Here is a 16,446-nt window from a genome sequence, read left to right as displayed (position 1 = left end):
CTGCAAGGGACAGGGGCCATGTGGGGGGACAGGGACTATGCAGGGAGGGACAACTCGGGGGACAGAGGACAGAAGCAGCCCCACAAGGGATATGGTGGGGGGACAGGGGCCACGTAGGGGGACGAGGCCTGTGCAGGACTACAGGATCAGCCCCACAAGGGACAACTGGAGCGACAGGGGACGGAAGCAGCAGCCCACAATGGATAGGGGGGGCCAGGGGCTGTGCAGGTGGGCAGGATCAGTCCCAGCAGGGCCCGCCCCATCTCCCGCCCCCTGCTTTTGGCTGGGGATGTCCCCCACCCAGCAGCACCCACGGAGCCCGCACACGCCGAAACAGCGCTGCAGCCAGAAACCCTCTATTTCCTTACAAAACAGTAAAAACCAGCCCCGGGGGTCACATCCTGCCCCAGGGCTGGGGACAGCCTTGCACCAGGCCCGACTCAGCGCTGAGCCCCCCAGGTAGCACTGGCAGAGCCCCCCACGCCGGCGTGTCACGGCCGTCGCTGGCAGTGTCCTCGGGCTCAGGCACGGCAGCGGGGCAGCCCGTCCGCTCCCAGGAGGTGCTGGCTGGGGTCATCCACAAGCTGGGGACCGGGGCCGGGCTGTGGGGCAGGAGATGGGTTAGAGGCAGCACGGGCCAGATTCTGGCACCAGGGACCCCCCGCCTCAGGGCTGTGGGGCAGCTCTGGGCCCCACAGAACCTGAAAGACCAGCCCATGGGTTGTGGGAACACGCCTAGGGGTAGGGTTCTGTACACCCCCCTGGGGATGGGGTCCCATATACCCCCCTGGGGACAGGGATGGGGGTGAGGTCCTGTGCACCTCTGGGGACAGGGATGGGGGTCCTGTGCAACCCTGGGGACAGGGATGGGGTCCCACACCTCCACCAGGGACAGGGATGGGGTTCTGTGCAACCCTGGGGATGGGGTCCCACACACCGCCACCAGGGGACAGAGATGGGGTCCCCCACAAACCCCCTGGGGACAGGGATGGGGCCCTGTGCATCCCCCTGGTGATGAGGACGGGGCCAGAGCATCACCGCAGAGGCTGGGCAGATGGGTCCCCCTGCCCCACACCCCCCCAGCCCCCCCCAGCCCTGTACCTTGGTGTGCAGGATGTACCGGACAGCCCCCGGCACCGGCTCAGTCACCACGGCCGTGAGCAGCTCCTCCGGCAGCGAGGCCAAGCCGACAGGCAGCCCCCGCACAAACCTGCGGCACAGCCAGGAGCTCAGTCCCTGCCCCTCTGCTCACAGCCCCTGCCATCCCACCGCCCCCCAGTAAGAGATGGGATTGCTCTTACTGGTCCCCGTTGGTGGCGGGGGGGAAGCTGTGCCTCACCACCTCCACGAACTCAGCCACGGTGTCAGCCAGCGTGAAGATGACGGCGTTGGGGCCAGCGTCAAAGGTGTAGGCTACCTGTGGTGGGATGCAGGGGGGCCACGGTGAGGGACCACAGCACCCAGCAAACCCGGAGCCCCGCGGGGCCGGCTGGTACCTTGGTGTGTCCGTGGTGGGTGTTGAAGCGGTGTGCCAGCGCAATGATGTGCCGCGAGAGGTCGTTGAGGTAGAAGATGGGAGGGAAGGTGTCGAGGCAGGTGGCGTGGAACTGGTTGCTGTCCTGCATGGTGAGCTGCCCGAAGCCCTCGAAGTCCCGCTCACGGATGTGCCGCATCATCAGGGCCAGGCGTTCTGGCACCACCACCTCTGCCCGGTGCTGCCGTAGCAGGTGGGTCACAGTCACCCCAATTCGGTGACACCCAAGGCATCGTGACCCTTTGGGCTTTACGCAGGCGGCACCACAGAAGCAAGACCCCCGCCCCGCCTCCCTCAGTGCCTGCCAGCATGGAGAAATGCCCCCCCTCCAAGGGAACTGGGACCCCAAGCCCTGCCTGTGGGCAGGGGGCAGGCAGCCGCCCTGGGCAGGATCGGGCCCATTGCCCCCCATACCTTCAGCAAAGGGCTGGTGTCCACGCTGGTCTGCATCCCCGCCGTGCTGCCCACCTGCTTCTTCTCCCCGCTGACCTGGGGAGGGGCACAGGCAGTAGGACACAACTCCTGCCCCGAGCCCCCAACCCCAGCGAGAGGCAGCCCCTGAGCACCCAGCGCTGCACCCACAAGGGGTTGGGGTGCTCCCAGCACCCCTTCCCCAAATCCCACCCAGCCTGGCAGGGTGGGGTGGGAGGGGGTGCAGCCATTCCCCCCGACCCTAGTCCCTCACCACCAAGATGAGAACCCTGAGCTCCGGCCAGTGCGTCTCGGGGGCTACTTGGTGGGCGAGGCTGTCCCTGCCGTCGAGCCGCTCGCCCCGCTGCCACTGCACGAAGCCGCCCATCATGCTGCGGCAGGCGCTGCCCGAGCCACGCCGTGCCACCTCCGACAGCTCGCCCTCCACGCTGTACAGCCGCGCCAGCGCCGACACTGCGGGCAGGGGAGGGGGTCAGCAGCAGGGGGACACCCCGGCCACCCCCTCCCAGTGCCCCACGCTCCCCGCTCACCCACCCAGGCAGGCGTAGCCGGCAGCGGAGGACGCCAGGCCGGCGGCGGTGGGGAAGTTGTTCTCGGTGGCGATGTGGATTTTGTAGGAGAGGCTGAGCGCGGCCGTGTCCTCGGCGCTGCCGCCCCGGCGCTTACGGGCCAGGCGCCGCACTGCCAGGGGACAGGAGCCGGGTAGGGGGGCGGAACGGGGGACACCCCGCCCAGCCCCCCTGCGGTGCCCGGGGTGGGGGACACTCACCCTCCCGCAGGCAGGCCTGCACCCGGGGGTGCCCCACGTCGGCCTCCTCCCCGTTCAGCCACAGTCGGTCCTCTGTGAAGTCCCGGCTGGCGGCAGCTGTGGTGGTGGTCTTCAGCTGCCAGGGAGAGCGGGGTGAGTGCGATGGGTGGGGGGCTCAGCACCCCACAGGCACGGGCTGGTGGCAGAGGGGCCTGACCTTGACCCTGACCCTGACCCCACAGCAACCTGGTCCTGGTGCAGCGTCACGCTCAGGGAGGAGTTGATGGGCAGGATGAGGTCATTGTCCCGCTTGCCCCCTGCAAAAGAGAGCACAGCACGGCACAGCTGGGCACAGCACAGCACCATGTGGCACGGCACGGCTCGGCTCAGCACAGCTTGTCACAGCAGGGCTTGGCACAGCTCGGCATGGCACTGCTGGGCACGGCACAGCACAGCATGGCACAGCTTGTCATAGGTTGGTTTGGCACTGCAGCACGGCATGGCACAGCATGGCACGGTGCAACAGAGCGTGGCACAGCACTGCTGGGCATGGCACAGCATGGCACAACACAGCACAGCACGGCATGGCACTGCTGGGCACGGCATGGCACGGCACTGCAAGGCCCGGCCCGGCACGGCACGGCATGGCACAGCATGGCACGGTGCAACAGAGCTTGGCACAGCACTGCTGGGCATGGCACAGCATGGCACAACACGGCACAGCACGGCACTGCAAGGCCCGGCCCGGCCCGGCCCGGCACGGCATGGCACTGCTGGGCACGGCACGGCCCTGGCCAGCCCGGCCTCCCCGCTCGCCCCCAGCCGGCAGACGCCCACCGGCGCCGGGCTGCACTCACAGTACTTGATGACGGCGATGTTGACGGGGGCCGTGCAGGTCACCAGGACGAGCGGCCGCTCCTCCGCCATAGCGCTGCCGCCGCTACCGGGACGCTCCCGGCCGGGGCCGGGCGGCCTCAGGTCCCGCCCCCGAGCTACACACGTGATGGTGGCCCGTGGCGGGTTCCCGCCTCGCCATTGGCCGGCGCCGCGGCGCCCGGCTCTCGGCGCCCAATGGCAGCGATCGGACCACGGGGCGGTGCCGCCTCGCCCCGCCCCCTGGCGGCGCAGGGACGGGCACGCCGCGGCGCCATCTTCGAGACGCGAAGGAGCTGCGCATGCGCCCTTGGGGAGCGGGGGACCGCGGTCACCCGGTGGTCCCGAGCGCCCCAGTGCTCCCCAGCACGCCTCTGCCCTCAACATCCCAGTGCTCCGGTGTAACCCCAGCGCTCCCCGTGATCTCCATATCCCCTGTGCCCCCAATGCACCAGTGCTCCCAGTTACCCCAGCGCTGCCCCGGTGTCCCTCCAGTGCTCCCACTATGCCTAGAACCCCAATGCACCATTTCCAGTTACCACAGCACTGCCCCAGCATGCCCAGTAATGCCTCAGAGCTCCCAGAGGCATCAGGGCTCCCAGTTATCCTACTGCCTCCAGTGCTCCCAGTGCCTTTGCAGCCCCCAGTGCTCCCAGTATGCCCAGTACCCCAATACCTTAGTATCGGTCCAGCACTCCCCAACACCCCTCTGCCCCCAACACCCCAGCACTCCAGTTATCCCAGTGCTTTCTGTGACCTCAATATCCCCCATATCCCCAATGCACCAGTTCTCCCAGTTACCTTAGCGCTGCCCCAGTGTCCCCAGTACCCTCCCAGTGCTCCCAGAGTCTTCAGTACCCCACTGTCTTCAGTGCTCCCAGTGCCTTTGCAGCTCCCATTATGCCCAGTACCCCAATACCCCTGTGCCCCTCCAGTGCTCCCATTGCCCTCGGCATCCTTTCAGTGCTCCTCGTCCCCCACAGCCCCAGAGCCTCCAGTGCTCCCAGTGCCCCCCAGCACACCCTCAGGCCCCATCCCAGCCCCCTGGGCACCCCCGGCTGCCCCCCCTCCGCCCGTGTGTGTGTCCCCCCGGGATATTTTTATCCTCCAGTCACTCACAGTGGAAAACATCCCACAAATCTGGGTGCCCAGGGGCGGTGGGGGGCACACGCCGGGCACGTGGGTGACACCGTGGTGCTGGGGGGCACGGTCCCCTCCCACAGTGTCACCACCAGCAGGTGAGGGGCACAGGTCCTACCCCACCCTGAATAAAAAAACGGAGGGATGAAAGGAGCATCCCCCTGCCTGCCCCCCTGCATAGCGAAGGATCCCCTTGGGGGGGGGGGGCTCCCCAGCTGTGCCCCTCCAACCCCCGGGGTATTTATAAGCATTTTCCATGGGTGGGAGGGGAAGGGCTGGCATGCGGCTATTTTGGGGTGTGGGATTCTTTCCCCCCGCTGCCGGCACAGGTGCGGGGCCCGATTTAGCCGGGCAGAGCTGCAAATAGCACGGGGTGCACGCGGCGGCTTCCTCTGGCACCCACCCAAGCCAAGCCCCAGCAGCCGTGGTGACACCGGCAGGGACAGCCCTGTCCCCGCCACCACAGGACTGTGGAGAGGGTGCCGGGACCCCTGCAGCAGGGTGGTCCCACCGCCGTCACCCTGAGTCTCACCACGCCACGAAGATGCTCAGGGTCACTTGCGGGGTGTCCTTGTGCCTGCCATCTCTGCCATCCCAGTGCTATTTGGCCAGGCCAGTGCCCAGCACCACACTGGGGCCATGCAGCCCCGAGCCCAAACGTCCACCAGATCCATTTTTTTGGGGCACGAGGCCAGGCAGGGGCCCTGCGCGGTCCCCCAGCAGTGTTGTCCCCGTTCTCAGGGTAGGGAGCTGCAGGGATGCAGGAGAGGGAGGAGGATGCTCTCCAAAACACGCAGAAGGGGTGGCAGTCAGGCCCCGGTCGGATCCTGCCCCAGGGCTGGCAGGACACGATGCTGGCTGCGCAGGGACAGCCCCGGCAGCAATAAGGCACGTGTGCTCTGCTCATGCCTGCGGTGCTCAGCTCCGCTTTTAATGTCTCCTGCAATGTGAGGGGTAAGAAACCTCCCCAAGAGCCGCAGGGGAGCAGGCAAGGCACCGTGTCCCCCGGCACCAGAGCCACCGGGGAGCAGCCATGGGGCTTCGGTGACCTGCTGCGAAAGTCCAGGCAGTCCTGTGTGACGACACTCTCGTGTCCCTTCCTGGGGTGTTGCACCAGCATGGCACGGCACAGTGCAGTACGGCATGGTGCAACATGGCATGGCACGACACAGTGCAGCGTGGCACACCATGGCACGACACGGTGCGGCACGGCACAGCGCGGGGCTCTCTGCCCTCCCTGGGGCAGCTGGGTGTGGTGGGCAGCTCAGGATGCCCCACAGCATCCCCCCTCCTCGTGCCGGGCCAGCAGCGACATGCGGGAGAAGGTCCTGGCACAGGCGTGGCACCGGTACTTCTTGACGTCCAAGTGGGTCTGGAGGTGGGCACGGAGGTTGGAGCGGTCGGCGAAGGCTCGGCTGCAGTGGGGGCAGGCGTAGGGCTTCTCCCCTGCGGGACATGTGGTCAGGGCACCCCTGTACCCCGACTTCCTCCTGGCCCTCCGTGCCCCATCCCCTCCCATGCATCACCTTTCCCCATGCCTCTCCCCGACCCTTGGCGCTACCCAGGAGTCCCCAGAACCCATCGGTGCCTTCCCAGTGGGTGATACCACAGTGGGACCTGCCGTGGGGTCTCTCCCGGGGCTTACTGTGCGTGCCACCACCCCAGCACCAGGATCCTCAGCTGTGCCCACCCCAAGCAGGTCCCTCCCGGAGAGCAAGCGATGCCAAGCTGTGGCAAATGCGCAAAACATTTTTTGCGCTAATCGTTCCCAAAAAGCAGAAGTGCCGACGGGGCCAGCAGCAGCCGGGGGTCCCGTCCTTACCTGTGTGGGTGCGGATGTGGCCCTGCAGCAGCCAGGGCCGGGAGAAGGCTTTGCCGCAGAGGCGGCAGAGGCAGGGCAGGGTGTGGGTGCGGATGTGCATCTTCAGGGTGCCCAGGCTGGCGTACGCCTGGGCGCAGTGCCGGCAGCTGAAGCTCCGCTGGTGTGGCCCCCGCCGCGGGGGTAGGTTGAGGGTCTGAGTGTCCTTCAGGGGGGTGCCCTGGCTGCGGGTGCCCGTTGGGACAGGGGGAGCCTTGGCATCGGGGGGCAGTGGGAGGGAGAAGCGGGCGAGGAGGTGGCCGTGGTCCTGTGGGCGAGGAGGAGTGGGGGGCACGGGGGGCTGGCGGTAACTGGGGGCAAGCAACCCCCCGCAGTCACACAAGCCGCTGAGCTCTGCAGGAGGAGAGAGCGGGGTTAAGGGCCAAGGGACGGCAGCCGGGCTGCCCGCCTGGTCCCTGGAGCCCCCCTGGGTGTCCCACACTTGGTGGGGGCTCATCTGCACCAGGTCCCCCCTCTGCTCCCGCCCTTCTGTATGGCAGCACCAACGCACCCACTGCAGAACAGAGCAAAACCGGCCCTTTGTCCCCAAAAAAGGGGAGCCTCAGATCTCAGACACTCCCAGCACCAGCTAGAGCCCAGCCTGAGTCTGGGTGCCAGCTCCTCTGGGCTGGGTGCACCCCAAAACCTGGGCATCCCCTGCGGCAGCATGGCCGGGGGAGCGCACACGCACGCACCACGCTGGCAAGCGCCCCCCAGCAGCACAGAGACCCCCACAGGGGTGGGTCGGATAGGGGCGTGCTGGAGGGGACGGTCCCTGGGAAGCCCCCGGGTGATCCCAATTCCCCCCCACCTCTGGCACTGTCACCAGCACCAGCTGCCACCCAGGATGGGGCTGAGGGCGGGGGGCACGGAGCCAGGGACGCTCCCCCAGCATTGTGGCACAGAGCATCACCCCGAGATCAGCCAGGGGTGCCCTGGTCCCCTGCAGATGGGTGGGCACCGGGTGGCAGTGGGAGCCAGGGGTCCAGGGGGTCCCGGGGTGCCCACGGTGTCGCACAGCCTTACCGTGAGCGCGGGTGTCCAGCTGGCTGTAGTTGGGGACGCGGGTGCTGGAGGGCTTCTTCACCAGGAAGGAGCGGGGCATGGCCGGGCAGGCAGGGTGACAGGCAGGCCAGGCAGGGCTGTGTCCCTGCACCGTGTCCCCACAGGTGCCAGCGGGTGCTATAAGGCCCCAGGGCTCATTAGCATGGGCAGCCCCCGGGGAGCCCTGGGGCCAACCGCTGCCCGAGGGCTGGCCCTGGCTGCCAGCACGCCCCGCTGCAGGTGCAAGGGACAGCCTGGGGGACAGCCCTGTCCCCCAGCACTGTCACCTCGCGTGCTCCACAGCCGGGCTCCCGCTGCCCACAGCATCCCCCTGCCCAGCCAGTCTGGCTCGCACCTGCCATGGCCCCCCCTTGGCACCCAGCTGGGGCAGGACAGACCTGGCAGCTCAGGTCACAGGGACCCCCCCAGCCACCCCACTGGCTGTATGGCCACATGCCTGTCCCCTCTACCGCGGTGCCCTCCCAGCCCCAGAAAGCCTGGCAGGGGCTGTTTGAGGAGGGCCAGGGAGCAGGTAAGACTGTTCCTCAATGCCATCAGCCCTGGCCCTTGTATCCCCAAAACCTGGGGACAGGAGCACGCTCTGGCCAGCACCAGGACAAGGGTGAAGCCCTGTAACCCTCCAAGGGGACACCAGCAGCTGCTCCCAGGATCGGCTCCTTTGGGTACAGCCTGTGTCCTTGTGGAACCCCGACAGCCCCACGCAGGCTCGGAGCCAGGACACCTCCCAGGGACACCCAGAGAAAAAACACCAGGCTTTGGGGACAGCACACGGTGCCATGTGTCAGGGCCTGGCTGCCAGCAGCGGCATATGCAGCTGGGGGGTGGGGCAGGGGATCCCCCCCCCAGCAGCACACCAGCGCCCAGCCAGTTTGGCAACGCACGGCACTGGGACAGCAGGTTGTGAAGTGCTCGGGCTGGGGGAGCCCAGGGCAATGAAACAGCATCGCCAAACTCTGCAGCAGCACGCAGCGCTAAGAGCTGACAAGCCAGGGACAAAGGTGTAGAGACGAGCCCTGTGTTTGGGGAAGGAGCAACCCAGATACACCAGGGTGGGGGGGGGCACCCACCCCCAGCAATGTCCCACAACCCGGAGCCGCGGCAGAAGGAGGCCACCCATGGATGAAACTGCCTTTATTGAGAAAAATGGTTCGCTACAAATAACGTAATCGATTTTATTCTTCTTCAAAAAACAGCTCGTTTCGTGAAAAGTTCTAGTTATGCAAAAAGTTGCGGGTAAGACGCTGACGAGCACAGCCGGCGGCGCGGTGGGATCCCTGGCACAGCCCGGCTGGCAGCGGGCAGAGCCGGATCCGACCCCGAACAAAGTGGGGAGAGGCAGGAGCTGCCCGTCAGCACAGCGCCCGCCCGCGCCCTCACAGCCTGGGCCTTAAAAGTGCTTTACAAAAGCAGCTGTTGCTGCCCCTGCTCTGGCGTGGTGGGGCAAAAAGGAAGAGAAGGAAAGAAGGAAGGAGACAAAGAGGTTAATAGTGCTGTCCCAGAGGCAGGGAGCTCCCTGCAAGCTGAGAGCTCTGGTGGAGGCTGCACCAGGACCTGAGGGTCCCAGCTGAGGACGGGACAGGGAAATCCTCCTGGGTCCATTTTGGGAGATGCCAGTGCTCTCCATCCCACCAGGAACATCCCCCGGGCTGGGCAGGTGCCAGCAATGCTGTTGCTGGGAAGAGAAGACCCCGTCCCTCCTCGCTAGCCCAGCTTGAGGCAGGGGAGTGGAGCAGCTCCAGCCCTTTCCCTGCCCTCTGCCAGGGGAGCAGATGGTCCCTGCACGCTCCTCGTAGGGCTGCTGGCGGCACAGAGGGGCTCACAGCCCACAAACCCACCCCAAACTATTTAAACCAAAAGTAAAAAACAAGACTGTATTGCTAGAGCAGAGCTGGAGCCAAGTCTCAGACAGATCACGAAAGGGCACTTCTCCGAGTAGGGGCACACAGAGGATGGCTCTCCTACACCTCTTCCCTGCAAAACCTGGAGGTATCATGCATCACCACAGCTCCTCGGTGAGCCTTGAGCTGATCCCAAAGGGTAGCACGGTCCCAGCACAAAGCTCCTCTCCCCCAGCACCAGCGAGGACCCTTCAGATGGGATGGGACTTGTGCTGCACAGGGCGGGGGGCCACGCTCAGGCTGGCAGCGGCCCACCCACGGCCTGGCGCAGATCTCCCTTCCACCCTCTCCCAGCCCAGCAGAGCAAACTCCACCAGCAGCAGGCAGGGCAAAGAGGAAAGGGACCAGGGGGCACCTCTGGGAACATCTGCCCAGATGTGCCCTATTCCCAGGGAAGAGATCTGGGAAAGAGAGATGCAATCCCCTGTTTCAGGGGGACAAGATGCTCAGCGTTGAGGACGGGATCCTGCATGGGCAGACACCCCTCCCGCACACCGTCGCCCAGACACAACTCAGCTGCTTTGCACCAAGTGCCAGCACGCCACAACCCTCAGGGCAGAGAGCCACCGCTCCAGGCTTCGTGCTGCCCGCGGCCACAGCCGGCACTGCCAGAGCTCTGCCTGCAAGGGAGAGCCGTCCCAAGCCAGACTGCACAGCCGGGCCAGGGGCAGCAGCCCAGAGAGCACAGCTGGCCAAACAGCTGTTTGAGAACACGAGCGGGGCTGCTCCTCAAAAAGGCAGCCCGGTGAGCTGCTCGGCACCCACTCCTCCAGCTGACAAGGTGCTGCTCTGACCCGGCCTCTCCTCCATCACCACCCACCTGCAGAGGAACATGCCAACAAGGGAAGGAAACGGCCCAGAAATAACCAAAGAGGACACCCATGTGCTTGCCATGGCCCCCCGAGAGTTCTACCCGCCAGCCTGGGGTCCGGCTCCTGCTTCCCACCTGATTTCAAATCCACAGCACGTTTGTTTGGTTTGTTTTGTGGTTTTTTTTTTTTAAAAATATACTTTCTTAATAATGTTTCATAAAAATATTCTTGTCCCTGGTGACGGATATTGCAGTGTGAAGAGTAACAGCTTCTGTTCCCGCTCTATAAAATGTGGAAAAGGCATCACGCCAATTAATGTAGAAAAATGCAAGAACTCAGTATCACAAGAACCGGTACAAAACGAGGAAGGTGAGAGTTTCACGGGATGCTGGGTGCCATCCCCATGGACTCCTCCAAACCCCCTGTTGTCACGGGGCACACCAGGGCAACCGTCTCGCCCTGGGATTCAGCCTGGCCTGGCAAGGAGCAGGCAAAGGAGGCAGCTCCTGCCTGCAGCATGGGGGACGGGACAGACCAACATCTCTGGAAAGAGCCTTGTAGAGTCTAAAAAAAGATGCTCCGTGCCGTTTTCTTCCTTTTTGGAAAGGACGTGGATGATCACAGTTTCAAGCCAGGGCATTTGTGCATAAAACGCATCATAGTTTTACGTACCTATTCAACTGCAACAGAGAGCATGAAGACAAACGGTGCCAAAAAGCATCTACTAATAAATAGATCTGGACACAGGTATATACTCCGTACACGGATATGAAATGCCTAACCAAGGAACAATCCCAGCCCTTCGGTGTCAACTCCTCTCTCCTCCCAGAGCGGGACGTCTCTGCTCACTCACCAGTCCAGTGTGACGCTAAAGAGACTCCACCTTCTTAAACAAGGTGGGATTTGCCCAGAGAGGAGAGGGAAGAGAGGCGGCAGCGGGTCTCCAGGGGTGCCGGACAGTTGACGAGCTCTGTGCCTTCCCGGCAGGAAGGCTGAGTGTGCAAAAGGAGACGGGGTGATGAGGAGGGTCCAAACCAATGCTCTGCAGTCACCCTCAGTTCTCAGAGAGTGACAGCGCCAGGGCAGCCTGCAATGCTGCCTCCTCATCGATGTTGTAGTCCTAAAAAAAAAAAAAAAAAAAAAAAAAAAAAAAAAAGAGAGGGGTGGTCAGGAGAGTCGGCACAGCTGGGCCACACAGTCTCTCCTTCAACAAGCACAGGGGACCACCACAGCAAGGAGCCCTTTCTGCTCCTCATCGTGCCAGTGAGGCCACAAGCCTCCATCTCCTCCGGGAGGCAGGTCCCAGGGACACCTTGCTCTTTGGGGTGTCCTCTGCGCCCACGGCCCTCCTCCTGCCTGGAACCTGCCAATGTCGGCGGCTCTGCTCTTAGACCTGGCAGCAGGCAGGGATGAAACATGCCCGCATGAGAAGCTGCGGCCAAAGGGCAAATCTTTCCAGCCAGACCACGGGCTCCTCCAGCATTCCAGTTCAGGTTTATGCAACACAGCAATAGCTCCTTAAGTGGGGATATATCTCTGTAAATATTCAGAGGTTCCTCTGCCTGAAACCTAACAGCCCTGCACTAAAAGGATGCTAATGAAACCTCCCCTCAGGCCCCGCAGCACAGGCTGGGTGAACACACTCTCACCCCCACACAGGAGGGGTCAGCGACTCCATGAGAGCAGGCCACAGATGCCCCCCACGTGCAGCAGCCAGCCCCCCCCCAAGCCCTGAGGCTGGGCTGCTCCCCTCCCACTACTTGTGAAGCCTTAAAGAAACGGGCTTTTGTGTCGTAATTCCTCAGGGGAAGAGTTTAATGGAGCGCACAGAGGAAACAACCCATCTTCACGGAGAGCTGTAACATTTCCCTTCGCCTTCAGAGACATTTTCCTGGCGTGTCTGATGGCAACCAGCTCGAGCACCCCCCAGGGCAGGTGGGGAGTCCAGCCCCCACGCCCACGGGGGTGTCCTGAGTGGGGCTACGTGTGTGCCACGTGCCTCCCACAAAGCCCAAAGGAGGATCTGTCCCCTTCCCCTCCCCAGGGGCTGCACGGCAGGACAGGCTGCTCCCAGCACAGGAAGGGAAGACCTGGTTTCATCTCCCCGCTGCTCGGCACAGGACACGGGGGAGGTGACCCTGTTTCGGCTCAGGGCTGTACTCACCACGAAGGTGTCGTAGGAGAACTTGTGCCTGTGGAGGAGGTGCTGGAGGAAGTTGGCGCTCTTGTAGCTGGGATCCCCCCAGGGCATGGCTGAGCAGACGGGGCACACCTGCGGTGGGCAGGGACAAAGGACAACTATGACCACAGACCCCTCCACTTCTATCCCCTGGAGAGGAGAGTAGTGCTCCCTCTCTTTCTGACAGAGCGATCTGCAGAGGATGTGCTAAATAGGGGATCCCTCAGTCCCCCGAGCAGATCCCTTGCTGCACAGAGCCTCTGGCACATGGCCCAGGCTGCTTTTAGCTTACTGACAAGTTACACGCACACCTGAGCGCCTCCGAGACAGTGCTGGAACTGCAAGTTCCCCACCTCAGGCAACCCAGCATGGATGGGGAGAGGAAATCCAGCACCACCCAGGTTGCAGACACAGGGGGAGAGAGGCAGCTCATTCCAGAGAGTCTCTTAACAAAGCAAACAGAGGCAGGTCCCCACCTCCCATCAAAGGGACTTAAACAAACTAAACCAGCTAGAAACACAGCTGAACTTTCACATGCAGCAGCAACTCTGCATGCTGGTGGCCTCAGATGCAGCATCGACCATGGTGTATTTGCATTTCCAGGAGTTACCCCATGCAGAACCAGCCCATCCCAGCACCCTGGTGTCGCTCACCACTTTGTTGGGGTCATTGCGGTGGTTCTCCATGCAGTGCTTCACCAGCTCCTGCTGGTCCAGGTTCCGGGCCCCGCAGTACGGGCACACAAACGTTGAGCGATTTGGAATATTGCTGAAGAGAGCAAGGACAAGCTCAGATCCCCTGGGAAGGGACTGGATCAACTCCTTCCAAACTAACCCAGCCACCCCCTGCTCAGCCTTGTGATACCCACCCGCAGCAGAAACCAGACCAGCCCGTTCCCACCCTAGCCACAGGCTGAACCACCCTGGTTTGGTCGGTCCTTCCTCTCACACCACGCTCTGAAACACAGGGCAGTGCAGATGCCAGGAGGGAAAAGGTGCTGACGTTTCCCCCTGTGATTGCCCAGGGGAAAGTAAAAACACACGCTCGGATTTTAGGGCTTGTAAGGGAGGGGACGTGACAGTGCAGCCTGCAAGGATGAACACATTTCCCTGCCCAACAAACAACTGTACCTAGGAATAGGCTGGGATGTGGGGACAACTGGAACGAACTTGGGGCAGTTGGCCATCTGCTCCTGCACCTTCGCACAGGACGAGACGTGAGAGCGCATTTTCGCGAGGGTCACCTGGAAAACAAGAAGAAATGTTCCCAGAGGCTGCAGGAACACCTTCCAAACAGCACTAGAGCCTCCGCTAACAGCTCAGTTTCGGTCAACTGACATCAGAGCAAACACTGGTCTGTGCAGGGTGACCCACACCAGCGTGGAAACGCCGCACCAGCCTTTCCTTCCTTGCAGGACAGAGATATGGGGCTGCATGCTTGCTGCACACACCCGCAGAGGTCACACACAAGCCACCCAGGCTGTGTTATTGTAGCAATAGCTCTGTTTTCCTTAGCAAAGGAGGAACTGCTGACAGGCAGAAACCCCAAACCACTCTGACACCATACAGGATCATTCCTGGGCCACAGCCAGGGAGTTACAAGAAGATCCCCAGAGTTAACGGAAGCCAGAAAGTGAAGTGCATAAGCGGAGGCACACCATGAATCACAGCTTTACAACTGGTCCCTGAAGCGTCCCAGACCAGACTCGCCCCAGGCTGGGCCAGGCCATGCTGCTGGTTCAGCTTCCCCACGGCCATTGGGATCACAGCACCTTAAGCAAGAGCTAAATCCTTACCCTTATTAGGAGCAGCAGCAGAGCTGGTTTGCCTCAGCCTCTCCCGTGTTGCAGGAAAACCTCAGCCTGCTTTTGAAGGTCCCCACTGTCTAATAATAGCTCCGGTCTGCTGACAAAGGCAGCTAGGAGAGAGCACCTTCATCTCTGCACAGCCCCGCTCGCCCGGCTCACAGCAGCAGCCGTGACATGCAGGGGACACCACACCTCACAGGCACAGGTTGGGGACCTGCTGAACAGGGGACTCCACAAACCAAACCACAGTCAGCAAGCAACCTTCCTCCCCCGGTGCCACGGCTGCAGGACTGGCAGTGGGACGGGGACAGGCAGCCTTCCCCTGTGAGCTTTACCTTCTTGCTGCAGCCCCTGCAGGGAGCCTTGTAGGACGAAAGCTGTTTCTCCACACTGGAAGCCTTCTCCACCTTCTTGGGGTCGAAGGGCATGCGGCAGAGCGGGCAGAGTGGGGATGGTACTTGCAGGCAGGGCTGCAGGCACTCCCCGCAAAACCTGGGGACACAGAGAGTGGCACTGAGCAGCCCAGCAGTGTCCTAGCCCAGGAGGACGAGGGGGGAGAAAAGCAGGACCCCAGCCCCAGAGCACATCCACTCCCAGGGGCTCCTGTGCACCCCAGGCTGCAGGGCAGGCCCAAAACCCGGGGATCAGCATCCCCACTGGGAGAACTGGAAGCGTGGGTGAGGGTGCGGGAGGCCAGGCACAGCCCAAGCCCTGGAGGAGCTCCCCTGCACGGTCGCTGCTCCAAGATCCACAGCCGGGAGCGGATTTGAATGGAACTGAACAAAACCCAGCGCCGAGCATCCAGGCCACGCAGGAATAAAGCGAGCGAGCGCGTTAAGAGCCCGGCTCACCTCCCTCCGAGGTCCTTACGCCTGCAGGAGCGCCGGTGAGAAATCAAAGCAGCAGAGGATGGGTGGGAAGGCACCCCCAGGTGCGAGGCAGAGGGAGGGGCTCGGTCCCCACAGTCACAGCACCCCCGTCCCCTCCGCCTGCCCACCCAGCCCACCGCACCCAGGGCGGGGGAACGAAACGCTGCTAAGCCACTGCACAGCGTGCGAGGGGGTCACAGTGCCCCATGCCCCAGCTCCCTGGCATCAGCCCTGTGAAGTGCCCCCAGACCCAAACAAGCTTGGGAGGGGGGGAGGAAGAGCGAGACCACACTGGGGCACCAAGCAAAGCCACAGCCTCAGCAGGCAGCCGTGCCGTCCCACAAAGCAGGTGTGAAAGGGGGCCAAGGTGCCACCAAAACACTGGGGTGACAAGCAAACCCCAGGTCCGCGTGGCAGCGCTTCGGGCAGCCCCTCCCCGGGCACAGGGCATGGCACCCGGGGAAGCATTCCCACCCAGGTGAGACCCCAGCCAGCACTGCCAGACCTGGGGCAGGAGCCAGACCTGGGCACTGAGGGGGCTGGGGTCGGGGTGCTCAGCGAGGAGGGACCCCCGGGTGTCCCCCACACCGGGTCCGGCTGGGGGGACAGGGCAGCACCCAGCTCCCCGGGCAGGGAAGGGGGTCTGGGGCGGGAGCAAGGTGCCTGGTGCTGATGGAGCAGCCCGGGGGGGGATGGGGGTCCCAGGGCCCAGCAGCAGGGATGGAGGCCAAGGGGGGTCAGGCTGGGGGCCCCGGTACCGGGCCGCGGTGCGGAGATGGAGGGTCCCAGTACCGGGCTGAAGGGAGGGGAAAGAATCGGGGTCCCCACGCCAGGCTGGGAGGGGGCCCAGGCGTCAGCTATGGGGCGGATACCGGTACCGGCCCAGGGGCGAGGTGGGTGCCCGACAGGGGCCCCGGTAGCGGCTGGGGTCACAGGGCAGAGGGATGCCGATGCCGGTGCGGGTCCGGCCCCGGGGCCCGGGCCAGATGGGGGGTCCCCGCCGCCCCCGCCCCCAGCCCCGGCTCACGTGTGCCCGCAGCCCGCGATGCCGACGGCGCGGTGGAAGACCTCCAGGCAGATGGGGCAGCTGAACTGCGCCTCCAGCGCCTCGGCGGCGGGGCCGGAGGCGGGGGGCGGCCGGGGGGACCCGCCCGGGGCCTGGGGCCGCTGCGCCGCCGCCACCAGCAGGCTCCGGAACATGGCGGCGGCGGGGCGGTGCCCGGTGGCACCG

At 64.0% G+C, this 16,446-nt stretch overlaps 3 protein-coding genes across 6 annotated transcripts; all 3 read right to left on the bottom strand.

Moving 5' to 3' along the window:
* Nucleotides 1–340: 340 nt before the first annotated feature.
* MVD (mevalonate diphosphate decarboxylase) lies at nucleotides 341–3,727 on the bottom strand. Its single transcript, XM_080410653.1, has 10 exons — nucleotides 3,572–3,727; nucleotides 2,961–3,031; nucleotides 2,736–2,850; nucleotides 2,501–2,647; nucleotides 2,220–2,419; nucleotides 1,949–2,023; nucleotides 1,497–1,715; nucleotides 1,302–1,417; nucleotides 1,102–1,210; nucleotides 341–602 (listed from the first exon to the last, which is right to left on the bottom strand). Exons 1-10 carry the CDS (start codon nucleotides 3,639–3,641, stop codon nucleotides 522–524), a joined length of 1,203 nt encoding a protein of 400 aa, XP_080266779.1. The 5' UTR covers nucleotides 3,642–3,727; the 3' UTR covers nucleotides 341–521.
* Nucleotides 3,728–5,630: 1,903 nt separating this feature from the next.
* SNAI3 (snail family transcriptional repressor 3) lies at nucleotides 5,631–8,648 on the bottom strand. Of its 2 annotated transcripts, XM_080410674.1 has the most exons (3): nucleotides 7,612–8,648; nucleotides 6,550–6,939; nucleotides 5,631–6,173 (listed from the first exon to the last, which is right to left on the bottom strand). In XM_080410674.1, the coding sequence occupies exons 1-3, from the start codon at nucleotides 7,688–7,690 to the stop codon at nucleotides 5,992–5,994; spliced, it is 651 nt and encodes a 216-aa protein (XP_080266800.1). In that variant the 5' UTR covers nucleotides 7,691–8,648; the 3' UTR covers nucleotides 5,631–5,991. The 2 variants fall into 2 exon arrangements, with proteins under 2 accessions (XP_080266800.1, XP_080266799.1); XM_080410673.1 differs by lacking the exon at nucleotides 7,612–8,648 and having other exon boundaries at nucleotides 6,550–7,175.
* A 118-nt stretch (nucleotides 8,649–8,766) lies between these two features.
* On the bottom strand, nucleotides 8,767–16,446 carry RNF166 (ring finger protein 166). Of its 3 annotated transcripts, none has more exons than XM_080410670.1 (6): nucleotides 16,243–16,446; nucleotides 14,682–14,838; nucleotides 13,670–13,782; nucleotides 13,193–13,307; nucleotides 12,525–12,632; nucleotides 8,767–11,480 (listed from the first exon to the last, which is right to left on the bottom strand). In XM_080410670.1, exons 1-6 carry the CDS (start codon nucleotides 16,413–16,415, stop codon nucleotides 11,415–11,417), a joined length of 732 nt encoding a protein of 243 aa, XP_080266796.1. In that variant the 5' UTR covers nucleotides 16,416–16,446; the 3' UTR covers nucleotides 8,767–11,414. The 3 variants fall into 3 exon arrangements, with proteins under 3 accessions (XP_080266796.1, XP_080266798.1, XP_080266797.1); XM_080410672.1 differs by lacking the exon at nucleotides 16,243–16,446 and adding an exon at nucleotides 14,335–14,575 and having other exon boundaries at nucleotides 14,682–14,821; XM_080410671.1 differs by lacking the exon at nucleotides 16,243–16,446 and having other exon boundaries at nucleotides 14,335–14,820.

The sequence above is a fragment of the Falco punctatus genome, assembly GCF_963210335.1.
Source record: "Falco punctatus genome assembly, chromosome: 14".
Taxonomy (NCBI): Eukaryota; Metazoa; Chordata; class Aves; order Falconiformes; family Falconidae; genus Falco; species Falco punctatus.
This window is presented reverse-complemented; position numbering and strand designations above follow the sequence as displayed.